This window comes from Lepidochelys olivacea, assembly GCF_965140295.1.
Source record: "Lepidochelys olivacea isolate rLepOli2 genome assembly, chromosome: 26".
Taxonomy (NCBI): domain Eukaryota; kingdom Metazoa; phylum Chordata; order Testudines; family Cheloniidae; genus Lepidochelys; species Lepidochelys olivacea.
Genome location: NC_140436.1, coordinates 14,487,539 through 14,504,169, shown reverse-complemented (window position 1 = coordinate 14,504,169; position 16,631 = coordinate 14,487,539). Strand labels below are relative to the sequence as shown.

The 16,631-nt window shown below is 57.0% G+C and overlaps 1 protein-coding gene across 2 annotated transcripts; it reads left to right on the top strand.

Moving 5' to 3' along the window:
- Nucleotides 1-1,323: 1,323 nt before the first annotated feature.
- Nucleotides 1,324-15,579, top strand: NEURL3 (neuralized E3 ubiquitin protein ligase 3). 2 transcript variants are annotated; one of them, XM_084615338.1, is made up of 4 exons: nucleotides 1,324-1,602; nucleotides 10,967-11,467; nucleotides 12,740-12,814; nucleotides 13,474-15,579. In XM_084615338.1, the coding sequence occupies exons 1-4, from the start codon at nucleotides 1,575-1,577 to the stop codon at nucleotides 13,725-13,727; spliced, it is 858 nt and encodes a 285-aa protein (XP_084471464.1). In that variant the 5' UTR covers nucleotides 1,324-1,574; the 3' UTR covers nucleotides 13,728-15,579. The 2 variants fall into 2 exon arrangements, with proteins under 2 accessions (XP_084471464.1, XP_084471465.1); XM_084615339.1 differs by lacking the exon at nucleotides 1,324-1,602 and adding an exon at nucleotides 10,274-10,340.
- Nucleotides 15,580-16,631: the final 1,052 nt, after the last annotated feature.

The following is a 16,631-nucleotide window of genomic DNA, read 5'->3' as shown; positions in this document are numbered from 1 at the left end:
TGGCAGTTGTCTCTGGTGCTGACGCACGGCTTTGCTCTGTCACCAGACCTGACTTCTGGGCCAGACCACCTGCTCCCAGAATCAGACCTTCCCTCTTACGATGCTGCAGGGTCATAGGCAGTGGGCCAGAACCCTCTTTCCTGGACAGGGCATCTGGTAGTACATTTTCCTTCCCCTTAATACGCACAATTTCTATGCCATGTTCTTGGAGCGTTTGGAATCAGTGCCCTTGGTTCTGTGTAACCAAATGAACGGGAAGTGGTCGGATAATACACTGAATTTCCTGTTTAAGAGCAAGGGCCTTAATTGTTTGATTACCCACATAATGGCATAACTCTCTTTCTATGGCAGAGTAATTCTCCCACGTTCTTAACTTCCAGACGCTCAGACCCTTACGATGGATAATGCAGCAGGAAAGGCAGGGTGAGTGAAGAAATGCAAGCTCACCAAGTAGCCGTTGGCAGAGCCGTCATATACAGACTGTGGTCGTGAATTTACGTGTTTGTGTAGCTATAAACCTGTGCTCATAATTCATCCTGCAATATTTAGCTTCATCTCACAGCCAGGCAGGGAGGGGCTGCGTCCCCAACCAGGTGAGACTAGACCCAGGCATTCAGCCTTGCACAACTCAGGAAAAGGTGTGATGTGGACGGCCCCTTCGAGCCCCAGGCTACTGTGAAAGCTGCTGCACAGTCGGTAAAGGGGGTGGGAACAGACTCTGTAAAGAAACGCCGGGTGGTCTCTGAATCATAGAATCATAGAATATCAGGGTTGGAAGGGACCTCAGGAGGTCATCTAGTCCAAACCCCTGCTCAAAGCAGGACCAATCCCCAACTAATCATCCCAGCCAGGGCTTTGTCAAGCCTGACCTTAAAAACTTCTAAGGAAGGGGATTCCACCCCCTCCCTAGGTAACACATTCCAGTGTTTCACCACCCTCCTAGCGAAAAAGTTTTTCCTAATATCCAAATAAACCCCCCCACAATAGTTTACCTGTCTGGAAAGAGGCAGAAGCAGAGCCCGCCCCCCCCGCCATCACAGGGATTTTTCCATGGACTGGAGGCTATGGGCTAGTCCTGGTTGCTCCAGAAGTGACCAGTAGTGCCCCTGCCTGCAGATCGTGGACACCAGAAGCTCCAGAGCACAACCCCAGTGCAGAGCCTGATCTCCGAGGCTGCCTGCGTTTCTGGGGGGAAAGTCCCTGGAGCAGGATCCTGATCACCGTGAGATCAGCTCCCAGCGGTTGGAGCGCAGCTGGAGGCAGGAAAATCCTTACTGTGCCTCCATTGGCCATCCGTCAGCTCTGGGCATGAAGCCAGCTGGTGTTCCGTTTAAAATGAATATTGGAAATACGCAAAGCAAAACCAGTCATACCATGTGACAATGAGAGTGTCTGTTGCTCACTCACTGGGGGTGTAACATGATCACCACCCACAGCTCGTATAAAAACGAGTCTGGCAGGCATGAGGGCTGGCACTGCACGGCAGGAGCTCCTGGTCCCTCTTGAGGTGAGAGGACAGAAGCAGACTTTCCGGGCTGCCTGAGCACGTGAAGAGAAGCCTCACCCAGCCTGCAATGGGGAGCTGTTTAAACCGGCCGCAAGGTAAGAGGGAACGATCCTGACACACTGCATGGTCCTGTCCCCCGGGGGGAGAGGGCTGCAGTTGCCCGCGGTACAGCAAGGGAGCACCTGCATGGGCAGGCGGAGGATGGAAAGTGATGGGTGAAAAGCCAAGGTGTAGACTGCAACCTGGCTCTTGAGCTAAATGCCAGCATTTGGGATCCGAGTTCAGCCCTGTCTCAGCGGAAGGATCGAGCTGTGGAGAGTGGATGTGCGATATACCCTGATCATATCACATCCTGGGGCTGCCCCAGCCTGCCAGGTGCTATTTGTAGACGGGCTTTATCTGCTCCCCCGTACCATAGTAACTGGGCACCTCCCAGGTATCCTCTCTTGTGGGGTGAGCTGGAGCAGGGACCGAGCACAGAGAGACGACAGGTTTGTCCACCCGCTGCATTCGTCCGCTGTAAATTCGAGTGCGTGTGTGACTGGCCCATATGGACACTGCTCAAGCAGGCCGACAGAGCCCTGTTTGCAGGGCTGGAGTAACACACACCAGAGAACTTTCCGGGTGTGCAGCAGGCTAGAACCAACAAACCATCCTTCACCTGCCTTTCCTTACAGCTGGTGGACCCTCTGCTTTAGCTCCAGGAGCAGGGGCTGGCGCTGAAGATTACATATGAGTTGCTGAGCTCTGTATGCCTGTAGCCGTAGCTCATTGCAGAAGGACAGATAGAAATAAGCTGTTGTGTGTATTGCCCATTTTAGACATGGAGACAGTGGGCTAAGTGACTTGCCCAAGGTCAACCAGCAAGTCAGTGGCAGAGCCGGGAATAGAGCTCAGGAGTCCTGACGCCTAGAAACAGCAAAACTGTCACGCTGGAGCAGACCTGCGCAGTGTCCTGCCACTGCAGTCTGTCCATGTACAGATCTGCGACCCTCCCGCTCCTCTCTTACGTGAGGGATGAAGGAGTTGACAGTGGAGAAACGTACCATCACCGTGCCTCTGAGTTAACCACTCACAGAGGTGAATGGGGCAGCTCAGAGCTCCCAGAGCTGTTGTCCCAGTGACGCTGGGTTCACATTGCTGAGGGTTTCTTTGTGGCCAGGGGCTGAGGGTTTTAAGCTAGAGCGAGGGGCCAGTGCACCGTCCCGCTGTGCCCCAACCCCGCTGAGCCTTGGCTGCAAGTGATGGCTTTGCCAAGCTAGCGTGTGGAGGAAGGGATGGCTGGAGCTCCCGGGCTGTAAATGAGCAATAACTCACCTCCAAAAAGAGCTGGCTGATCCTGTGCTCTGCCACAGACACCATGTGCGACCCGGGCAAGTCACTTAGCGGCTTGGTGCCTCGGTTGCTGTTAGTACCTGGGGCTCATTGCCCTGCCGCCCACGCATGTGTACGGATGTGTCACAGACTGGGCGGTGCTGAGGTCCTGTGGTGCTGGGGGCAGAGCGATACCCAAGACAGGTAGCTCACCCTGAAGATGGGCGTGGAGAAGCCATGACTCCCTCCCCAGAGCACTGTAAACTGGCTTGAACAGAATCCTAGACTCACAGGGCTGGAAGGGACCTCGAGAGGTCGTCTAGTCCAGTCCCCGGCATTCGTGGCAGGGCTAAGTATTCTCTAGACCATCCCTGACAGGGGTTTGTCCGACCTGCTCTTAACAATCCCCAGTGATGGAGATTCCACAACCTCCCCGGGCCATTTATTCCAGGGTTTAACCACCCTGACCCTTGGGAAGTTTTTCCTAATGTCCAACCTAAACCGCCCTTACTGCAACTTAAGCCCATTGCTGCTTGTCCTGTCCTCAGAGGTTAAGAAGAACCATTTTTCTCCCTCCTCCGTCCCAAGTGGAGTACTTTGCATTTGTCCTTATTGAAATTCATCCTATTTACTTCAGCTCACTTCTCCAGTTTGTCCAGTTCATTTTGAATTATAATCCGATTCTCCAAAGCACTTGCAACCCCTCCCGGCTTGGTATCGTCAGCAAGCTTTACAAGCGCACGTTCTATGCCATTATCTAAATCACTGATGAAGAGACTGAACAGAACCGGACCCAGAACTGATCCCTGCGGGACCCAGGGCCCTCCTACCCATACGCAAAGTATGCAGCTGCGTAGGGCACCAGGCAATATGGGGCACCAAATTTCCGGGTGCCTTACACACCTGCATGCTGCTCCAGCCCCAGCTCCGCCTCTTCCCCATGGCCCCGCCCCTGCTCTGCCCCCACCCCGCCTCTTCCCACCCCTCCCTGCCCCTGCTTCACCCCCACACCCCTGAGAACTGCAGCAGGGCTGGGCCTGCACTCACCGGCGGCGGGAAGTGCAGGGACCCGGCCCCAGCCACGCCACCTGGGAGCGCTGGGGGGTGGCTCCCCCATGCCCCCCAAGCCAACCCTGCCCCCCCGTGGAGGCCTGTGGCCCCACACCCCCTCCCCCGCAATGGGGGCTGCGTAGGGCCCCAGAATAGCTAGGAATGGCCCTGGCAGGACCCGCTCGTTACGCTCTTCCAGCATGACTGTGAACCACTGAGAACTACTCTCTGGGAACGGTTTTCCAATCAGTGTTACGCCCACCGTCTAGCAGCTCCATCTAGGCCTGAGCAAACAATCAGGGAGTTTACAGGTACGCAGCCCCCGTGCAAACCCGGGCAGTGGTTGGTGGTGTGGACCCCAGCCGAGGGGGGTGGGCTGGGGAAGGAGGAATCTGACGGGAAGGGAGGAGGGGGCTGCCAGGCAGGTGTGGCCAAGGAGCCGGGGGCAAAGCTAGGAGGTGGCAGGTGTGAAGCCAAGGGGCCCGATCCTGCTCTGAGGTGTCAGTCCAGAGTCATTCCAGGGGGGATTTCACTGTGCAGAGGAGCAGGGAGTCTGGGCCCAGACTGGAGGAAGGAGAAGAGCAGCCAGCTGCCCAGGCACCGTTAGGCACACACCCTCGCCTGAGTGGGCGAAGCCGGGGGGAGCCCTGAAATCTGGCTAAACAGGCGTTCTGTGCATGTGGGCGAAGGCCACCTTTCCTCGGAAAGGCCCCAGGGGCCTTGGCCTCGCTACGGGCAGAAGGAATTGCCCGAAATGGCATGGAAGCCCTTCGATTTGACAGATTTCACATTGGCCAGCACATGGGGCCAGGTGAGAGATGGGCCTTCCAGCCAGACCACTGCGAGCTACGCTAACGTCAGTCGCTACGTGACAGCAGCTCCTCGTGGCCCACAGCAAAGGGTCAGGTTTGGGGGCTCATTATGCGGTGTGCTGGGCAGCCCTGACATAGGCCGGATCTGCACCTGGGGTGGTATGGGTAACATTGTAAAAAGCACCTAGCCAATGTTGGAGAGCCGGTCCCATTTTCAGAAGCAGTGGAGTCAATTAGGGTCAGATTTCCAAGGGGGTTTAGGCCCCTATAGATGCAGTTTAGCGCCTGCAGGGGTTCGCAAAGCACCTGGCTCTCAATGAAATTCAGGCGAGATGGGAGCCTAGGCACTTTTGAACAACTCACAAGGCCCCTATTTGCATGTTAGGCACCTAAATGTGGTTAAAAATGTGGCCCTTAGGAGCCTAAATTTCACTGAAAGTCAATGGGACATAATTGTCCAAGCCCCTTCTGAAAATGGCTCCTAAATCACTAGGTGCTTTTTGCACAATGTGACATGGATGGAGTGGCACCGATTTACACCAGCTGAGGATCTGGCACGTTGAGGAATGAGCCTTTCCCTACCGCAGAGACCTTGCACTCATGATAGAGCGATTCTCCTTCGCTCTCTCTCCTCAGCCCTGATCTGCAGCCCCTTCTGCACATGCCCCTCTGTGCTGACCAGTCCGAGACCATAGGGATGGCCACACTGTGTGGTGCTTTTATGACACAAATAGGATCTTCAGTGCTTGCTTTAGGTGCTCATTTAGGTACCAAACTAATTTCACTTGTGCCCTGGGTTGGGAGGAGACTGTCAGGCCATAGCATAAAGCCCTGGCTATCTCTCTTTCCCTCACTCTGTTTCACTCTTCCTCATCCCTCTCTCCTCTTCCCTTCTCCCCAGAAGGAATCGCTAGACGGACTACAGTCCCCTCTCAACCCTGCCAGCACAGCCTAGTCCAGGCCAGGCTCCGGTGCTGGAGCAAGGTGGGGCTAGGAGACTTGTTCCTTCTAGAGCAGGGGTTCGGAGGCCCCCCTGCAAGATGCCATAAAAACGCCATACCCCCCCCACCCCCCGCCACAACAGCTGTTTTTCTGCATAGCCAGTGGATTAACAGCTGTATTAAATGGATAGTTATACAGTTAAACACACACACACACATCTATAATCATAGAGTCATAGAAGATCAGGGTTGGAAGGGACCTCAGGAGGTATCTAGTCCAATCCCCTGCTCAGAGCAGGACCAACCCCAACTAAATCATCCCAGCCAGGGCTTTGTCAAGCCTGACCTTAAAAACCTCTAAGGATGGAGATTCCACCACCTCCCTAGGTAACGCATTCCAGGGCTTCACCACCCTCCTAGTGAAATAGTGTTTCCTAATATCCGTCCTAGACCTCCCCCACTGCAACTTGAGACCATTGCTCCTCGTTCTGTCGTCTGCCACCACTGAGAAAAGCCGAGCTCCATCCTCTTTGGAACCCCCTTTCAGGTAGTTGAAGGCTGCTATCAAATCCCCCCTCATTCTTCTCTTTCGCAGACCAAATAACCCCAGTTCCCTCAGCCTCCCCTCGTAAGTCATGGGCCCCGGCCCCCTGATCATTTTTGTTGCCCTCCCCTGGACTCTCTCCAATTTGGCCACATCCCTTCTGTAGTGGGGGGGTCCAAAACTGGGCGCAATACTCCAGGTGTGGCCTCACCAGTGCTGAATAGAGGGGAACAATCACTTCCCTCGATCTGCTGGCAGTGCTCCTACTAATGAAAGCCAGTATGCCATTGGCCTTCTTGGCAACAAGGGCAGACCGCTGACTCAGATCCAGCTTCTCATCCACTGTGATCCCCAGGTCCTTTTCTGCAGAACTGCTGTGACGAAGTGGGAACATTCTCAATGTTTTCTCTGAATACTGTGTGTGGGCCTGAGTTTCCCCTAGGCATTTCTTAAGTATCTAGGTGGTGGGATAAGGGGGTGTGATTGTTGCAGAGCCCTAGAGGGAACGTGTGATGCTGTCTGCACAGAGAATGGCCGACACCCTGTCTCCTGGCAACTAATGGACCTGGGCCCCTCTCCTGCAAGGTGGCAACTGAAGATGGTGGAGAACAAAGAGATCAGGTGGCCTCCTTGCCCAGGGAAAGAGACAAAGGCCAGAGGAGGGGCTGGAAGGGGTCTTAGTTTGGAGCTGGCTGGGGAAATGGAGGGAGGCCCAGAACCAGGGTCTGGGCTCCCTACCCCCCAAGATGGACCTGACTGAGGGGTTCCTGTTTTCTGTACCTACAAGCTCTGGTTTAGACTGTTCCTGTTGTCTAATAAACCTTCTGTTTTACTGGCTGGCTGAGAGTCATGGTGAATCGCAGGAAGTGGCGGGTGCAGGGCCCAGACTCTCCCACACTCCGTGACAACTGCTGCCGAGCCATTCGGACCCTAGTCTGTAGCGGTGCATGGGATTCTTCTGTCCTAAGTGCAGGACTCTGCACTTGTCCTTGTTGAACCTCATCAGATTTCTTTTGGCCCAATCCTCCAATTTGTCTAGGTCACTCTGGACCGTATCCCTCCCCTCCCCCAACCTTTGTGTCATCCGCGAACTTCCTGAGGGTGCAATCCATGCCATTCTCCAGGTCATTAATGAAGATGTTGAACAAAACTGACCCCAGGACCGACCCCTGGGGCACTCCACTTGATACCGGCTGCCAACTCGACTTTGAGCTGTTGATCACTACCCGTTGAGCCCGATGATCCAGCCAGCTTTCTATCCACCTTAGAGTCCATTCATCCAGCCCATACTTCTTTAACTTGCTGGCAAGAATACTGTGGGAGACTGTGTCAAAAGCTGTGCTAAAGTCAAGGTATATCACGTCCACACCGATTTCTCCATATCCACAGAGCCAGTTATCTCATCATAGAAGGCAATCAGGTTGGTCAGGCATGACTTGCCCTTGGTGAATCCATGCTGACTGTTCCTGATTACTTTCCTCTCCTCCAAGTGCTTCAAAATGGATTCCCTGAGGACATGCTCCATGATTTTTCCGGTGACTGAGGTGAGGCTGACTGGCCTGTAGTTCCCCAGATTCTCCTTCTTCCCTTTATTAAAAGATGGGCACTACATTAGCCTTTTTCCAAACATCCGGGACCTGTTCTGATTGCCATGAGTTTTCAAAGATAATGGCCAGTGGCTCTGCAATCACATCAGCCAACTCCCTCAGCATCCTCAGATGCAGCGCATCTGGCCCCATGGACTTGTGCATGTTCAGCTTTTCTAAATAGTCCTTAACCTGTTCTTGCACCACAGAGGGCTGGTCCCCTCCTCCCCATGCTGTGCTGCCCAGTGCAGCAGTCTGGGAGCTGACCTTGTCTGTGAAGACAGAGGCAAAACAAGCATTGAGTACTTCAGCTTTTTCCACATCATCTGTCACTGGGTTGCCTGCCCCATTCTGTAGCCACACTTTCCCTGACCTTCTTCTTGTTGCTAACATATCTGTAGAAACTCTTCTTGCTCCCCTTCACATCCCTTGCTTGCTGCAACTCCAGTTGTGTTTTGGCCTTCCTGATTACACCCCTGCAGGCTCGAGCAATATCTTTATACTCCTCCCTAGTCATCTGTTCAAGTTTCCACTTCTTGTAAGCTTCCTTTTTGTGTTTAAGCTCCCTGAAGATTTCACTGTTAAGCCAAGCTGATCGCCTGCCATATTTGCTATTATTTCTGCACATTGGGATGGTTTGTTCCTGTGCCCTCAATAAGGATTCTTTAAAATACAGCCAGTTCTCCTGGAGTCCTTTCCCCTTCATATTAGCCTCCCAGGGATCCTGCCCATCAGTTTTCCAAGGGAGTCAAAGTCTGCTTTTCTGAAGTCCAGGGTCCATATTCTGCTGCTCTCCTTTCTTCCTTGTGTCAGGATCCTGAACTCGACCATCTCATGGTCACTGCTGCCCAGGTTACCACCCACGTCTACTTCCCCTTCCAATTCTTCCCTGTTTGTGAGCAGTAAGTCAAGAGGAGCACGGCCCCTCGTTGGTTCCTTCAGCCCTTGCACCAGGAAGTTGTCCCCAACACTCTCCAAAAACTTCCTGGATAATATACAAAAGAAAAGGATAACATAGGTACAAAAATAAAAAACGGAACATTGTGTTCAAATATTAATATGCCTGAGCCTGGCTACCCGGGGCTGAAGCCCGAGCCCTGCCATGCAGGGCCCCTGTGGCATGGACACCTGGCCAATTACCCTGCTTGCTGCCCCCTGCTGAAGCCAATAGGTTTCAGTGTACCATTCAGGAAAATGAACACACTCTCTGGTTAAATAAAAAGCAATGTGTCCAAATAGCATGAGGTGAAACAGTTTTTATTTTTTCTACGCTCTCGGATTTATTTTGGGGGACCCCCCAAAACGTGCTCATGGCCCCCTGACCCCCCGGTTGAGACCCGCAGTGCTCGAGGGCTCTTTCACCAGGGCACGGGCCAGAATCTTTAAGGGGTGGGGAAGCAGGCAAAATCACAGACCGTTTGGCTGCCTGACTGGCTAGCGTTCGCTTTGGCGCCCGTCACCGTCGTGTCTAAGGCTGGGATTTTCAGAAGGCCCGGCTCCCGCTGACAGCCGATGGGATTTTGGTGCCCGATTCCCTTTGGCCTTTGAAGACCCCAGCCTAAGGCTGTGGCTCCCCTAGAGCTTACAGGGGCACGGCTGTACCATGCAGCTGCGCTGCTCTAAGGTCTCTAGTGTAGCCGCTCTAAGCCGACGGGAGGGCGCTCTCCGGTGAGCTTAACCCTCCAGCCGCTGTTCGGTGGGAGGAGACGCTCCCCCGCCAACGCAGCACTGTGCAGACGAGTGCTTAGGTCAGTGCAACGTACGTCGCACGGGTGGGGGGGCGGGTTATTCACACCCCTGGGGGACATAAGTTCAGCCACCACAGGCTATAGTGTAGGCAAAGCTGTAACATCTTTCTTCCTGCTCCCATGCCCCCTCCCGGCAGCTTAGCATCTGGGGAGGAAGCCGCATTTGTTTACATAGCTCGTGTGCCAGCTGGCTGCTGGGGAGCCCGTGAGCCACAAGAGCAGGCTGCAGATACGTTCTGGGGTTGTGATTAGCGGTCGCACCCCGTGATTGGCCAGATAGCAAGGGTGCTCAATCTGGACACTTTCTTTTTGGGGGGAGGAGAGGCCACAGTTGCCTGTATAAGACAAAGCCCCTAATATCGGTAGGTCTGGTCACCCTCCCCAGTGAGGCAATCAAACCTCTCCTGGTGAATGACCCTGACAGTGTCCCAGTGCGACAACCTTTCACTTTCTCACTGACTCAAAGTAAAATCCACGGTGAATTCAGACAAGCCACAAGGTTGTTTTCCCTCTCACCATGATTAGTATCTATGACTCAAGAGAGAGGACTCCTGGCCAAGGAGGAACAAGGGTTGCAGCTGGCCTACAGAGATAGTGCACAGGAGGGAGACGGGTTTTCCTTCCTCGGGATAAACAGCCTGGGAAAAGGATCGGATCAACACAGGGAATTCCAGCCTAGGAGATTGAATTCGCCTCTGAACCCAGGAGATGGGGCCCTTCCAGGGTAGGGCTAAGGGGGACCGAGGTATCAGCATGAGGAACGGCAGGACTGAGCTGACATGTGCTCAGGAGATGGTGTCGCGTTCGTGGCATGCTTAGGGATCCCTGATGCATCAAGGTGAAGAAGGCTGCGAGGGGAGGAACATGGGGAGTGGGTTCAAGAAGGGGTAGTCCCTGAGGGCAGAGGACCCTGCTGGCATTGGTGGGTGGTGTTTGGAAATGGGCAGATCAGCCAGTTCTTGGCATGGTCCCTTCTGCTTGGTGGCTTGGGGAAGACAGTGCTGGGGTCAGGCTCTTGAAACCCCACAAGAAGACGGGCCCAAGTCTACCCTGAACTTGATGGTGGGAGCAAGATACGGGCCCTGCGGTTCAGCGGCAGAGCAGCGCAGGGAGGAGGCCGGTCTCTACAGATAAGGGGGGGGTCTGCTCTCAGGGGTTCTCAGCCTCTCCCAGACCCTTCCCCCATCTCGCCAGAACCCCCCTCCATTTAACAGTCCGGGAAGGGCAAGGTGCCTGTGACCCCCTGCAAACACTGTGTGGGCGTAGCCCCACTGCGGTCAGCGGGGGGCCACGGTGTCACACTGGAGCCTACTCTCCAGCACTCTCCCCACAACCCTGGGGGGCCTGTGGCAGGGGGCAGAGGGCACTGGTTAGATGGGGCTGCAGATGCTTGGCCCGGCAGGACTGGGCACCGAACATCTAGCAGCTGCGCGAAACATCACTAGTGCATTCCTTCCTCCACAGGCGTGGAGAGTAGTGACGGGGACGCCTCCCAGCCCATCTTCTTCCACCCCTTCACCCACGGCTCCCAGGTCCTCCTGGATGAGTTCCACCACGTGGCTGAGCGGGCCAGCAGCTTCCATGACGGCATCGTCTTCACCAACCGGCCCATCCGGCTCCACGAGCAGGTGACGCTGAAGATCTTGAAGAAGGAGGCCAGTTGGTACGGGGGGCTGAGAGTGGGCTTCACAGCCATGGACCCCTCCAAGCTGGACCCCCGTCACCTGCCGCCATTTGCGTGCCCCGACCTGGTCAGGCAGGGGAAGACCTGGGCTGCAGTCCTGCCAGACCATTGCGTGGAGGAAGGCACCATCCTCACGTTCTGGGTGGACCAGAGAGGCAGAGTTTTCTTCTGCAGCCAGCAAGAGGCCCGGAGCATGTGCCTGCTGAGGGACGTCCCCGTGAGATGCTGTCTCTGGGCCGTCATTGATGTCTACGGGCAGACCAAGGCGGTCCAGCTTCTGGGTGAGCGTGCAGCAGCGCTGGGGGGCTGAGGCAGTGGGCTCACGGTCCACACGCATCCTGGGAGATGTTTCGTTCCCGCCTGCCAGGGCCGCAGGGGCCACCCCACACCGGGCGGGGGATTCACGGCAGCACAGGGAGGGAAGCCAGGGGATGACAGACATGGCGATGGCTGGCTGCCCTGCTTGGCTTAGGACAGGGGAGCTCTGCAAGGCACCGCTGCCCTTTGGAGTGTGGGCATAGAGAGGCAGAATGCCCTGCCCCGACTGCCCCACCTCACACCCCCCTGACCGCGGGGGCCACCCACACTGCCCCACCTCACACCCTCTGACCACGGGGACTCCCCACACTGCCCCACCTCAAACCCACTGAGTGTGGGGCTCCCCACACTGCCCCACCTCAAACCCTCTGAGTGTGGGGCCGCCCACACTGCCCCACCTCAAACCCTCTGAGTGTGGGGCCGCCCACACTGCCCCACCTCAAACCCTCTGAGTGTGGGGCCGCCCGCACTGCCCCACCTCACACCCTCTGACTGCGGGGGCCGCCCACACTGCCCCACCTCCACCCTCTGACCGCGGGGGCCGCCCACACTGCCCCACCTCAAACCCACTGAGTGTGGGGGCTCCCCACACTGCCCCACCTCACACCCTCTGACTGCGGGGGCCGCCCACACTGCCCCACCTCACACCCTCTGACCGCGGGGGCCGCCCACACTGCCCCACCTCACACCCTCTGACCACGGGGGCCGCCCACACTGCCCCATCTCAAACCCTCTGACCGCGGGGGCCGCCCACACTGCCCCACCTCACACCCCCCTGACCGCGGGGGCCGCCCACACTGCCCCACCTCACACCCCCCTGACCGCGGGGGCCGCCCACACTGCCCCACCTCACACCCCCTGACTGCAGGGGATTTCAGAGAAGGCCGAAGGATCTATGTGACCAGCTCCCCCTGAACCCTTGCCCCCCTTGCGCCCGTAGCTAACCCCAGCCCATTTCCCATCTGCTGCCTGTGGTGGGGGTTCTCGGGGTAGGGTGGGTGTGAGGAGAGGGTGGGGATTCCCCGGGCTGCATGAACACCGATCTCCCTGGGAGCTGCGATCAGATTTCCTGACCCTCTGGGGCTTGGCACAGACGCCTGCCCTGGAGGGCCTGGCCTGGCCGCTCAGGGGGCTGTTGCAGGGTGGATTCTGGTCCCCTCATTCCCTCTGGGGTCCGTCGAGAGAGGTTTATATTAGTTGAGGCTGATCCTGGACTCTGTGTTTTCCTCTTCTAGATCCCACGAGGCCCTGGGGAGGCGTCGGTGAGCCCGCCCCTGTCCCCAGGCCATCACATCCTGCCATGCTTCATGGTCAGTGGCTGAAGGTGGCTCTTACCACCGGCTCCTTCTGCTCCATTTCCTCCTGGGGCATGGAGCCGACCTGGGAAGGGCCGTGTCCCGACATACATGAGAATGGCCAGAGTGGCTCAGCCCAATGGTCCAGCCAGCCCAGGATCTCATTGCTGGGTGCTGTGCCCGGCCTGTGGGCAGCCTTCCTGAACAGAAGGCCCTGGTAGTCCTAGGAGCTCTGGCTGTCTGGGAGCACGGCCCATCTGTCCGTTCTGGAAGTCCCAGCAGAGACGGGCTTCCTCACCTCCACGGACCGCTGAGGGTCGCCTGACACAGCCCCAGGCTCAGGGTCGGAAGCGTGGCAGGTGCAGAGACACGGCTGGGACTGATGCCCAGCCGGCCGGGTTGCGAAAGGGGACAGCCCTCGGACAGGCTGTGTCCCGGGGTCAGCTGAGGGCGTGCCCACAAACTGCTTACAAAACCGCCGTCGCAGCGGTAGTGTCGGGGGGTCATTCCAAGGTGGAGGGGAGCTATCTCTGGTCCTAGCTCACGAGCGCCCCGGAGCTCCCGAGGGATGGGAGGGGTGGGCTCGGGCAGGACATTAGCCCAGCACATTTCTTGTTGGGCTCAGGGGAGGAAGCCTCGCCTGCCCCTTTAACGCCACGCTCCTGTCTCCCCAGCTCCGGCGTGCCGGGATTACAGCTCTCTCCCGGGAGGCTGCACGGAGGAGTGTGTCATTTGCTGCTCACACGAGGCCAACGCCCTGCTGCAGCCCTGCGGCCATGGCACCCTCTGCCACTGTTGTGCCCAGCAGGTCTTCCACAGCAACCGCCCTTGCCCCTTCTGTCGGGAGCAGCTACAGGACGTCGTCCCGGTCGTCCCAGCTCCTGGGACACGTCTGCCTGTTGGGAACCAACCGTGGCCAGGAGGATGAATGGACGCAGGGGTGGGGGGGTTTCTGAAACCTGCCCCAGTGAAAGGTAGAGCTCCTCCCACCCCCCGCACAACCCTGCTGCTGGCTCCCCTTGCTGTGGGGGTCTGGGCCATGTCTCCTCTGCCCCCCTCACTCTGCGCCTTGCACGGGTGATGACGCTCCCGTACTCTCCCTGGCTGGGCTGTTTCGCACAGAGCAGGGGAACTGGGGGCAGCCCCCATGACGAGGGACTCAGCCCAGCAGAAGCAAGGAAGGTGATGAGCCAAAATCAGCAGGCTCCCATTTCCTGTTTTTTCTCATGTATTCTGGGGACCAGCCCCTGAGCAATCTCTTGCCTTCTGTCCATGCCAGTGATGGGGGTTCAGATGCAGGGAGCCCAAACAACAGCCCAGCTCCAGACCCCAGCACTGGGCGAAGGGGGGGCTCAGATTTAGGTCTGAACTCCACAGCTCCGGCCTGTCTGTGGGGACAGGCACTCCTGGCCCCACCAGGCCCTTTCCTCTGCCCCCTGTTGCCCCGGGGAGTGGGGTCGACACTGTTCCCTAGGGAGAGCAGGGACATGCCAGCCAGAAGGGAGAATGGAGCGGGGAGGCAGGGGCCCACGGGAAATGTTCCTGGGAGAATTAGTCTGCCCAGTTCATCCCCTGCCCGTGTAGATAGCCCTGCTGTCTGTAGTAATGTCTGGTGTCTGGAGAGAGGAGCTCTGTCTAACAGTGTAACTATGTAAATAGGCTGAAATGTGTGTAACGAGGTCTCAGTCCCTCCCATCAATGTGTAACTAGCTCCGTTGTACAGCTTGGCGTGTCTCACACACGTGCGCAAGGCAGCACCTCCCCCAATGAACTCAGCTTTCCTGCCGGGGGGGGGGGGGCTGCTACATCACAGCCAAGTGGGCGGCTTTCGCTTACCCAGGAATTTGGGGCCAGGCCTGATGCCGAGTCCGCTGGAGTCAATGGGAGCCTTTCGATTTGTGCCGAGGGGCTTTCGATGAAGCCCTGAGTGACGGAGGCTCAGCGAGTGTCATGGAGATGGGCCTCGTCGAGGCAGACGGATCCAGGGCCAGATGGGGGCCTCCGGGCCCAGGAAGCTGGGATGAACTGAACCAGCAGCTGTTCTTAATGCAAGGGAATTCCTCCTACCTCGTGCAGCCAGGGGAGGGATGCCAGACCACAGGGGCCGGAGGATCCTGGGGGAGTGGAAAATGCCTGGACTTTCCTGCTGCTTTGGGGAGGGGAATTCCATGCACCACTCATGTGACCCTCACCCAGGGATGTGCGGGAGGGAGATGTGGACCTTTTCTTTACAGTCACCTTGGTGGCAAACTGCCCCACAAATGTCACTCAGTAGGGCCTGATCCTGGGTTCTATGCCAGCCTCTGCCAGTGGCCTGCTGGGTGACCTTGAGCAAGTCCCTCCTGCTCGCTGTGCCTCAGTTTCCCCATCTGTAAAACAGGAGTAATAGCACTGACCCCTTTTGTAAAGTGCTTTGAGATCTATGCTTGAGAAGTGCTAGCTGAGAGCTGGGTATGGTTTACTGTTGGCTTTGGATCAAGCACCATCATTTGGGATTAAAAGTAAAACAGTATGTAAAGCCCCTGGGCCAGATTCTGATCACAGTTACACCAGGGTAGATCCAGAGTGAAGACAACTCCCCATGCACAGCATGCCCCGGCCACTATGCCTTACCATCATGAGCTGGGCTGTGTGTTTCGGTGACTCCTTTGAAAAATCCCACGCCTTAATCTTTAAAACCACCTGCATGCCAATGGGGAGAGGGGTGTGGCGTTCGCGTCCCTATGGACACGCTGCCAAAGGCTTGTCTGTTATTGTTAATAAACTGTATTTCTTATGGCCTGGCTCTCTCCAGGGATTTCTGTTTGTCTTCCATTCCAGCCACGGTGTGGCTAAGGCCCCAGAAGCTCCTCGGTTATGGGAGGTGTGGAATGGTTGCTGGGTTTGGTATTGTGAGTAGAGGTTTTGTTGTATGAGCAAGAGGAGGGGCTATTGGCCACATCAGATCCTGGGGGTCTGAGGCCAGAGGGGTCCAGTTTCCTTCTCCTTCTGCCTCTTTCCAGAGTTTGGGTCATTCCTTCCGAGGTTCTTTTTTGTTTTGAGACCATTTTTATACCAATAAAGCAAATGGGAGGAGCCAGTGTTGCGGAGTGACCCTACAACAACCAAAGAGGCTGGCCCAGCACCATCAGACTCGTGAACAGCATCGCTGACCCTGGCTGCTGCCAGAGCACTTGTCATCCCAGGCTTGGTCTACACCTAAAACGTAGGTCAACATAGGCATGAACCCCCCCTGAGAGATGTGCACCTCGGCATAGGCGGATTATCCAATGGGCCCACAGGAAATGGGCGCCCCAGCCGAAACTGGAAGCCTGGAGACCTGGCAGAAGCCGCGAGGCAGTCAGGGGAAGCCCCAGTGCCCCGACCACGGTCCCCAGCAGAAGTGCGGGGCAGGCAGGGCAGGGTGCGGCCCCAGGGCCTGGATGAGCTCTCGCTCCCTGCCACCGCCTCAGGGCCATGGCAGGGGGACAGAGCTTCACCGGTCTTGGGGCCATGGACGGGGAGTGGGCAGAAAGGGCCAAATGGGGAGAGTCCGTGGGTGAAACGGGGACAGGGGGAAGGGGCAGAACAGAGGTGGGGGCCGCAGGTAGCAGGGGTCAGGCAGGGCCATGGTTCCGGCACCGGGGTCCCCCCCACTCGCTGCAGCCCAAGGCCCCAGGAGACTTTAATCCACCTCTGCACTGGTGTTGCTCGAGCTAGTTCTGCTCCTGGGGAGCTCGCCCAGCGACCGAGCGGGCGGATTCGTCACAGTGCCGGGAAACCTGCGGCCTTTGCTGGGGCAGGTGTCTACACTGCAGCTGCGTGGGTGCAGACACGGTGCCACCCTGCAAGG

What these genes read in the sequence shown, in the direction of transcription:
- NEURL3 (XM_084615338.1), top strand. Translation starts at nt 1,575, where the DNA reads ATGGGGAGCTGTTTAAACCGGCCGCAAG. An exon ending in CTGTTTAAACCGGCCGCAAG is followed by an intron (nt 1,603 to 10,966) that starts GTAAGAGGGAAC and finishes CTTCCTCCACAG; the next exon opens with GCGTGGAGAGTAGTGACGGG. An exon ending in CAAGGCGGTCCAGCTTCTGG is followed by an intron (nt 11,468 to 12,739) that starts GTGAGCGTGCAG and finishes TTCCTCTTCTAG; the next exon opens with ATCCCACGAGGCCCTGGGGA.